General features: G+C 39.3%; 1 protein-coding gene across 2 annotated transcripts in view; it reads right to left on the bottom strand.

Annotated features, from left to right (window-relative positions):
- Positions 1-1,116: 1,116 nt before the first annotated feature.
- The window catches only part of GABRA5 (gamma-aminobutyric acid type A receptor subunit alpha5), a gene marked incomplete at its 3' end in the record, with an annotated part of 101,548 nt that continues 92,834 nt past the window's right edge, over positions 1,117-9,830 (bottom strand). For both annotated transcript variants that reach the window (XM_082648555.1, XM_082648556.1), the window contains exon 10: positions 1,117-1,416. In XM_082648555.1, the coding sequence (XP_082504681.1) occupies positions 1,117-1,416 (300 nt within the window). The remainder of the gene's footprint in view (positions 1,417-9,830) is intronic.

Here is a 9,830-nt window from a genome sequence, read left to right as displayed (position 1 = left end):
CAGAAGAATTAGATTGGAACAGAGGTGAGCAGCCAAGTGAGACACTTTTTCCCAAGCAATTTCATGATGGGTTTCCTTTACATAATTTTTAGAAAATGAGTCAATCCACCCACCAAAATATGAAATATTTTTCAAAATATGACATTTATCCACAAGATCAGTTTATTTTTTAATGAACATTTAAGGTTCATATACAAAAGCTAACAGAGCAATAAGTCAATCATGAAATAACATACAGGGAAATAAAATGGAAAATAACTCATTTACAATTTCTCACCACTGAAGCACTACACACTGTCTGCAGTGAGGTGTGGTCAGTGTTTCAGACAGTGGATGCTCAGGCCAAATGCCAAGACTGTCATCACACTACTTTTTGTTTTAAGATCTTTTCTTTCTTGGTCATTGTTCAGTTAGTGGGGGGAGTCGGAGGGAGAGAAGTAAGTTTCATTCCCACCTCCCCCACAAAAACTATTTTTAAGCAGTTAAATTTTTCCTTGGGGAAACATTGTATCTGTTAATCTAACATATCATATATTTCTGTTATTAAATGTCTGCATAAATATTTGTTTATTCTATTTCTTAACATAAGATCATGCAGTACTTTTAATTTCAGAACAGTAAGAATTATCAAAGGCAATTAGTTTTGTACATAAATGCCCACAGTTTCTTTTTCAATGAAAAATGTGCTCTTTGTGATATTTGTTTCTTGTGAGAGTTGGTCAAGTAGTAATCATGGAGTATTTCCTAAAATATTTATTTGCTGGGAAAATTTGTATGAAATGACATTCAAAGTATAAAAAACATTGTTAGGTAACACTTGGAACAGTTAAAAATATACTTGTTTGTAAACTATCAATGTAAGATACTGAGCATCTGAGTATCAGAGCCATTGTCTCCTGTTTTTCTAGAAAGTGGCTTGATTTATCAACGTGACATCTTTGAAACATCTGACATTATATATAGAAACATCAAGGCAATATTATTTGTACATATTATTAAACATGCAAAAATTTCCTGAAAGATAGTGCCCAAAAAAGGGAGGTCCCCCAAGCTCAACCTCTCCTTGGTGCCCGTCACTGAACGTATGGCTGTCTTGGAGTTTGGGAGCATGGCAGCTCATTTTGGAGAGGTAGCCCCTTTAATCACTGGCTCCCTATTCAAATATGTTGCCCAGTAAACTAGGTTGAAAGTGCCAAACAGGACTGGGAATATAATTCGGGACATTTTGTCTATCTTGCTGATGCTGTTGTAAGTCTTTTTGTTTTCAGAAGTCTTGTCTTCAGGTTTTACTGAGGCTGAAGAGGCATTTGAGGTCCCTGAAGGGGTCTGCTCCTTTGGGATGTTTGGGGGGTGGGTCATCTTCCCAGTAGTATAAGCATTTGTTGATTTATTTAGTGTAAGTTCACGCTCCTTTTTCTGCAAAATATAAAAAATTTAAGGGCATGACGTTTGCAGGCAGCTGTCAGTTCACTTCTAAAGGTTCTGAAGGTTTATCTCTCAAAAGAGAGAGACAGAAACAGACATAAAGACAGAGACAGAGAGGGTATCAGCTTAGCTCTGGCAGAGGGCAGCCTTCCACAGACTTCTAAGCCTAGAACCCCACATGGCCAGTCTTGGATGTGAAATTCTAGAACAGGCAAAATACTTTATGGTAGAAAAATTCGGAATAGTGGTTACCTTTGTTGTGGTGGGACCAGGAATGGACTGGGAAGGGGCATGGTGACCTTTCTGGAGTGCTGGCAATGTTCTCTATCTTGATAGGGATTTGGGTTTACTGGTGAACATGTTCATCAAACCTCAGCAAAAGTACCCTTAACATTTGTGCATTTCATACTATGTAAATTTTGCTTCAAAAGAATCAAACAGTAAACAAATATTGAACTCTAGTTAGTGACATGCTTACTGAAGTATTAGTGGGAAATGTACTATTTACTTTGAAATACATCAAAAAATACGATGTATTGACAGATGGATTGAGGATGGGTGGATGGATGAATGGATAGACAGATTTTAGGTAACGTAGATAGATAGATAAATGATAGATGGGTGGTGATGACACAAGCTCAGTAAAATGTTAATAGTAGACAGGTTTTCATTTTGTAGTTCTTCAACATTTCTGTATGTTTGAAAATTTGCATGATAGAATGTTGGGAAAAATTCTGTTCCTTTACCAAAGTAACATAATCTCATTAAATTAAATTTGGAAAACCAAAGAATAATTAAAGAAGATATATCACTATCTGAAAAACAGATCTGCATCCCATTGCTCATAGCAACATTATTCACAATAGCAAAAATATGGTAACAATGTGTCTGCCAGTCGATGGTTAAACAAAATGTGGTGTGTGTGTGTGTGTGTGTGTGTGTGTGTGTATGTATACATACAATAGAATACACATTGGAACACAATGGAATAGTATTCAGCCATAAAAAAGGAAGAAAATCCTGCCATTTCCAACAGGGAAGGACCTTGAGAGCATTGTGCTAAGTGAAATAAGTCAGACAGAGAAAGACAAATACCATATGATTTCACTTATATGTGGAATCCAAACAAAAAAACAAAAAAAAGCTGAACTCATAGATACAGAGAGCAGATTGTTGGTCACCAGAGGGCAGGGGGCAGGGAGCAAAATGGGTGAAGGTGGTCAAAAGGTAAAAACTTCCAGTTGTAAGATAAATAAGATTGGGAAATGTAATACACAGCCCAGTAACTATGGTTTTTTAAAAAAAGAAAGAAAATATATTAACCATTAAAAATATGTGGGAGGGAGCTTCAAGATGGCGGAAGACTAAGACGTGGAGATCACCTTACTCCCCACAAGTACATCAGAAATACATCTACATGTAAAACAACTCCTACAGGACACCTACTGAATGCTGGCAGAAGACCTCAGACCTCCCAAAAGGCAAGAAACTCCCCACGTACCTGGGTAGGGCAAAAGAAAAAAGATAAAAACAGCGACAAAAGAATAGGGATGGGACCTGCACCAGTGGGAGGGAGCTGTGAAGGAGGAAAGGTTTCCACACACTAGGAAGCCCCTTTGTGGGCGGTGACTGCGTGTGGTGGAGGGGGGAAGCTTCGGAGCCACGGAGGACAGTGCAGCAACAGGGGTGCAGAGGGCAAAGCGGAGAGATTCCCGCACAGGGGATAGGTGCCGACCAGCACTCACCAGCCCGAGAGGCTTGTCTGCTCAGCCGCCGGGGTGGGCGAGGGCTGGGAGCTGAGGCTCGGGCTTCGGTAGGAGCGCAGGGAGAGGACTGGCGGTGTGAACACTGCCTGAAGGGGCTAGTGCCCCACGGCTAGCCGGGAGGAAGTCCAGGAAAAAGTCAGGACCAGCCAAAGAGGCAAGAGACTTTTTCTTGCCTCTCTATTTCCTGGTGCGCGAGGAGAGGGGATTAAGAGCACAGCTTAAAGGAGCTCAAGACGGATGCGAGCCGCAGCTATCAGCGTGGACCCCGGAGACGGGCATGAGATGCTAAGGCCGCTGCTGCTGCCACCAAGAAGCCTGTGTGTGAGCACAGGTCACTATCTACACCGCCCCTCCTGGGAGCCTGTGCAGCCCACCACTGCCAGGGTCCCGTGATCCAGGGACAATTTCCCCAGGAGAACGCACGGCGCACCTCAGGCTGTTGCAACATCACGCCGGCCTCTGCCACCGCAGTCTCGCCCCGCATCCGTGTCCCTCCCTCCCCCCAGCCTAAGTGAGCCAGAGCCCCCTAATTAGCTGCTCCTTTAACCCAGTCCTGTCTGGGCGGGGAACAGACACCCTCAGGCGACCAACATGCAGAGGCGGGGCAAATGCAAAGCTGAAACCCAAGAGCTGTGAGAACAAAGAAGAGAAAGGAAAATCTCTCCCAGCAGCCTCAGGAGCAGCGGATTATATCCCCACAATCAACTTGATGTGCCCTGCATCTGTGGAATAACTGAATACACAATGAATCATCCCAAATTGAGGAGGTGGACATTGGGAGCAAAAATGTATATATTTTTTTCCCTTTTTCTCTTTTTGTGAATGTGTCTGTGTATGCTTCTGTGTGTGATTATGTCCGTATAGCTTTGCTTTTACCATTTGTCCTAGGGCTCTGTCTGTCCGTTTTTTTTTTTTAAGTATAGTTTTTAGCACTTGTTATCATTGGTGGATTTGTTTTTTTGGTTTGGTTGCTCTCCGCCTTCTTTCTTTCTTTTTTTAAATTACTTTAAAAATGTTTTTAATACTTGTTTTTTATTTTAATAACTTTTAAATTTCATTTTATTATATTTTATCTTCTTTCTTTCTTTCTGTTTTGTCTCCCTTTTATTATGAGCCGTGTGGATGACAGGCTTCTGGTGCTCCAGCCAGACATCAGGGCTGTGCCTCTGAGGTGGGAGAGCCAAGTTCAGGACATTGGTCCACAAGAGACCTCCCAGCTCCACGTAATATCAAACGGCAAAAATCTCCCAGAGATCTCCATCTTAACACCAAGACCCAGCTCCACTCAACGACCGCAAGCTACAGTGCTGGACACCCTACGCCAAACACCTAGCAAGAAAGGAACACAACCCAATCCATTAGCTGAGAGGCCACCTAAAATCATAATAAGGCCACAGACATGCCAAAACACACCACCAGTCATGGACCTGCCCACCAGAAAGACAAGATCCAGCCTCATCCACCAGAACACAGGCACTAGTCACCTCCACCCGGAAGCTTACACAAACCACTGAACCAACCTTAGCCACTGGGGACAAACGCCAAAAACAACAGGAACTATGAACCTGCAGCCTGCAAAAGGAGACCCCAAACACAGTAAGTTAACCAAAATGAGAAGACAGAGAAACACAGCAAATGAAGGAGCAAGGCAAAAACCCACCAGACTTAACAAATTAAGAGGAAATAGGCAGGCTACCTGAAAAAGAATTCAGAATAATGATAGTAAAGATGATACAAAATCTTGGAAATAGAATGGAGAAAATACAAGAAATGTTTAACAAGAACCTAGAAGACCTAGAGAGCAAACAAACAGTGATAAACAACACAAAAAATGAAATTAAAAATTCTCTAGAAGGGATCAATAGCAGAATAACTGAGGCAGAAAAACGGATAAGTGGTAGATAAAATAGTGGAAATAACTACAGCAGAGCAGAATAAATAAAAAAGAATGAAAAGAATTGAGGACCGTCTCAGAGACCTCTGGGACAAAATTAAACGCACCAATATTCTAATTGTAGGGGTCCCAGAAGAAGAAGAGAAAATGAAAGGGACTGAGAAAATATTTGAAGAGATTATAGTTGAAAACTTCCCTAATACGGGAACTGAAATAGTTAAAGACCAGGAAGCAAGGAGAGTCCCATACAGGATAAATCAAAGGAGAAACATGCCAAGATACATATTAATCAAACTATCAAAAATTAAATACAAAGAAAAAATATTAAAAGTCAGCAAGGGAAAAACAACAAATAACATCTAAGGGAATCCCCATAAGGTTAACAGCTGATCTTTCAGCAGAAACTCTGCAAGCCAGAAGGGAGTGGCAGGACATATTTACAGTAATGAAGGGGAAAAAATCTACAACCAAGATTACTCTACCCAGCAAGGATCTCATTCAGATTTGACAGAGAAATTAAAACTTTTACAGACAAGCAAAAGCTAAAAGAATTCAGCACCACCAAACCAGCTTTATGACAAATGCTAAAGGAACTTCTCTAGGCAGGAAACACAAGAGAAGGAAAAGACCTACAATAACAAGCCCAAAACAACTAAGAAAATGGTAATAGGAACATACATATCAATAATTACCGTAAGTGTAAATGGATTAAATGCTCCAACCAAAAGACATAGACTGGCTGAATGGATACCAAAACAACACCCATATATATGCTGGCTACAAGAGACCCACGTCAGGCCCAGGGACACATTCAGACTGAAAGTGAGGTGATGAAAAAAGATATTCCATTCAAATGGAAATCAAAAGAAAGCTGGAGTAGCCATTCTCATATTAGACAAAATAGACTTTAAAATAAAGACTATTACAAGAGACAAAGAAGGACACTACATAATGATCAAGGGATCGATCCAAGAAGAAGATATAACAATAGTAAATATTTATGTACCCAACAGAGGAGCACCTCAGTACATAACGCAAATGCTAACAGCCATAAAAGGGGAAATCGACAGTAACGCATTCATAGTAGGGGACTTTAACACCCCACTTTCACCAATGGACAGATCATCCAAAATGAAAATGAATAAGGGAAACACAAACTTTAAATGATACATTAAACAAGATGGACTTAATTGATATTTATAGAACACTCCATCCAAAAACAACAGAATACACTTTCTTCTCAAGTCGTCATGGAACATGCTCCAGGATAGTACTTGTACTGGGTCACAAATCAAGCCTCAGTAAATTTAAGAAAACTGAAATCGTATCAATTATCTTTTCCAACCACAACACTATGAGACGCTATGAGATAGCAATTACAGGAAAAAATCTGTAAAAAGTACAAACACATGGATGCTAAACAATACATTACTTAATAAAGAAGTGACCATGAAGAAATTAAAAAGGAAATCAAAAAATACCTAGAAACAAATAACAATGAAAACACGACGACCCAAAACATATGGGATGCAGCAAAAGCAGATCTAAAGGGAGGTTTATAGCAATACAATCCTACCTTAAGAAACAAGAAGCATCTCAAATAAACAACCTAAACTTACACCAAAAGTAATTAGAGAAAGAAGAACAAAAAAACCCCAAAGTTAGCAGAAGGAAAGAAATCATAAAGATCAGATCAGAAATAAATGAAGGAAATGATAGCAAAGATCAATAAAACTAAATGCTGGTTCTTTGAGAAGATAAATAAAATTGATAAACCATTAGCCAGACTCATCAAGATAAAAAGGAAGAAGACTCAAATCAATAGAATTAGAAATGGAAAAGGAGAAATAACAACTGACACTGCAGAAATACAAAGGATCACGAGAGATTACTACAAGCAAATATATGCCAATAAAATGGACAACCTGGAAGAAATAGAAAAATTCTTAGAAATGCACAGCCTTCTGAGACTGAACCAGGAAGAAATAGAAAATATGAACAGAGCAAACTCAAGCACTGAAATTGAAACTGTGATTAAAAATATTCCAACAAACAAAAGCCCAGGACCAGATGGCTTCACAGGCAAATTCTATCAAACATTTAGGGAAGAGCTAACACCTATCCTTCTCAAACTCTTCCAAAATATAGCAGAGGGACGAACACTCCCAAACTCATTCTACGAGGCCACCATCACCCTGATATCAAAAGCAGACAAAGCTGTCATAAAGAAAGAAAACTACAGGCCAATATCACTGATGAACATAGATGCAAAAATCCTCAACAAAATACTAGCAAACAGAATCCAACAGCACATTAAAAGGATCATACACCATGATCAAGTGGGATTTATCCTAGGAATGCAAGGATTCTTCAATATACGCAAATCAGTCAATGTGATACACCATGTTAACAAACTGAGGGGGAAAAATATATGATCATCTCAATAGATGCAGAGAAAGCTTTCAACAAAATTCAACGCCATTTTTGATAAAAACCCTCCAGAAAGTAGTCATAGAGAGAACTTACCTCAACATAATAAAGCCCATACATGACAAACCCACAGCCAGCATCATCCTCAAAGGTGAAAAACTGAAACCATTTCCACTAAGATCAGGAAAAAGAAAAGGTTGCCCACTCTCACCACTATTATTCAACATAGTTTTGGAAGTTTTAGCCACAACAATCAGAGAAGAAAAGGAAATAAAAGGAATCCAAATCGGCAAGAAGAAGTAAAGCTGTCACTGTTTGCAGATGACATGATACTATACACAGAGAATCCTAAAGATGCTACCAGAAAACTACTAGAGCTAATCAATGTATTTGGTAAAGTAGCAGGGTACAAAATTAATGCACAGAAATCTCTTGCATTCTTATACACTAATGATGAAAAATCTGAAAGAGAAATTAAGGAGACACTCCCATTTACCATTGCAACAAAAAGAATAAAATACCTAGGAGTAAATCTTCATAAGGAGAAAAAAGACCTGTATGCAGAAAACTATAAGACACTGATGAAAGACATTAAAGATGATACAAATAGATGGAGAGATATACCACGTTCTTGGATTGGCAGAATCAACATTGTGACAATGACTATACTGCCCAAAGCAATCTACAGATTCAATGCAATCCCTATCAAACTACCACTGCCATTTTTCAAAGAGCTAGAACAAAAAAATTCACAATTTGTATGGAAACACAAAAGACCCCTTATAGCCAAAGCAATCTTGAGAAAGAAAAACGGAGCTTGAGGAATCAGGCTCCCTGACTTCCGACTATACTACAAAGCTACAGTAATCAAGACAGTATGGTACTGGCACAAAAATAGAAAGATAGATCAATGGAACAAGATAGATAGCCCAGAGATAAACCCACACACATATGGTCACCTTATCTTTGATAAATGAGGCAAGAATATACAGTGGAGAAAAGACAGTCTCTTCAATAAGTGGTGCTGGGAAAACTGGACAGCTACATGTAAAAGAATGAAATTAGAACACTCCCTAACACTATACACAAAAATGAACTCAAAGTGGATTAAAGACCTAAATATAAGGCCAGACACTATCAAACTCTTAGAGGAAAACATAGGCAGAACACTTTACGACGTAAATCACAGCAAGGTCCACTTTGACCCACCTCCTAGAGTAATGGAACTCAATGAAACTTAAAGCCTTTTGCACAGCCAAGGAAAACATAAACAAGACCAAAAGACAACCCTGGGAATGGGAGAATATATTTGCAAATGAAGCAACTGACAAAGGATTAATCTCAAAATTTACAACCAGCTCATGCAGCTCAATATCAAAAAAACAAACAACCCAATCCAAAAATGGGCAGAAGACCGAAGTAGACATTTCTCCAAAGAAGATATACAGATTACCAAGAAACACATGAAAGAATGCTCAACATCATTAATCATTAGAGAAATGCAAATCAAAACTACAATGAGATATCATCTCACACCGGTCAGAATGGCCATCCTCAAAAAATCTAGAAACAATAAATGCTGGATAGGGTGTGGAGAAAAGGGAACCCTCTTGCACTGTTGGTGGGAATGTAAATTGATACAGAGACTATGGAGGTTCCTTAAAAAACTACAAATAGAACTATCATACGACCCAGCAATCCCACTACTGGGCATATACCCTGAGAAAACCATAATTCGAAAAGAGTCATGTACCAAAATGTTCATTGCAGCTCTATTTACAATAGCCAGGACATGGAAGCAACATAAGTGCCCATCAACAGATGAATGGATAAAGAAGATGTGGCACATATATACAATGGAATATTACTCAGCTATAAAAATAAACGAAATTGAGTTATTTGTAGTGAGGTGGATGGACCTAGAGTCTGTCATACAGAGTGAAGTAAGTCAGAAGGAGAAAAACAAGTACCATATGCTAACACATATATATGGAATTTAAGAAAAAAAAATGTCATGAAGATCCTAGGGTTAAGACAGGAATAAAGACACAGACCTACTAGAGAATGGACTTGAGGATATGGGGAGGGGGAAGGGTAAGCTGTGACAAAGTGAGAGAGTGGCATGGACATATATACACTACCAAACATAAAATAGATAGCTAGTGGGAAGCAGCTGCATAGCACAGGGAGATCAGCTCGGTGCTTTGTGACCGCCTAGAGGGGTGCAATAGGGAGGGTGGGAGGGAGCGAGACGCAAGGGGGAAGAGATATGGGGATACATGTATATGTATAACTGATTCACTTTGTTATGAAAC

Source organism: Grampus griseus (assembly GCF_964374135.1).
Source record: "Grampus griseus genome assembly, chromosome: 2".
In the NCBI taxonomy this organism is placed as follows: domain Eukaryota; kingdom Metazoa; phylum Chordata; class Mammalia; order Artiodactyla; family Delphinidae; genus Grampus; species Grampus griseus.
Note: the sequence above shows the minus strand (reverse complement) of the source record. Positions and strands in the feature narration are given on the sequence as shown.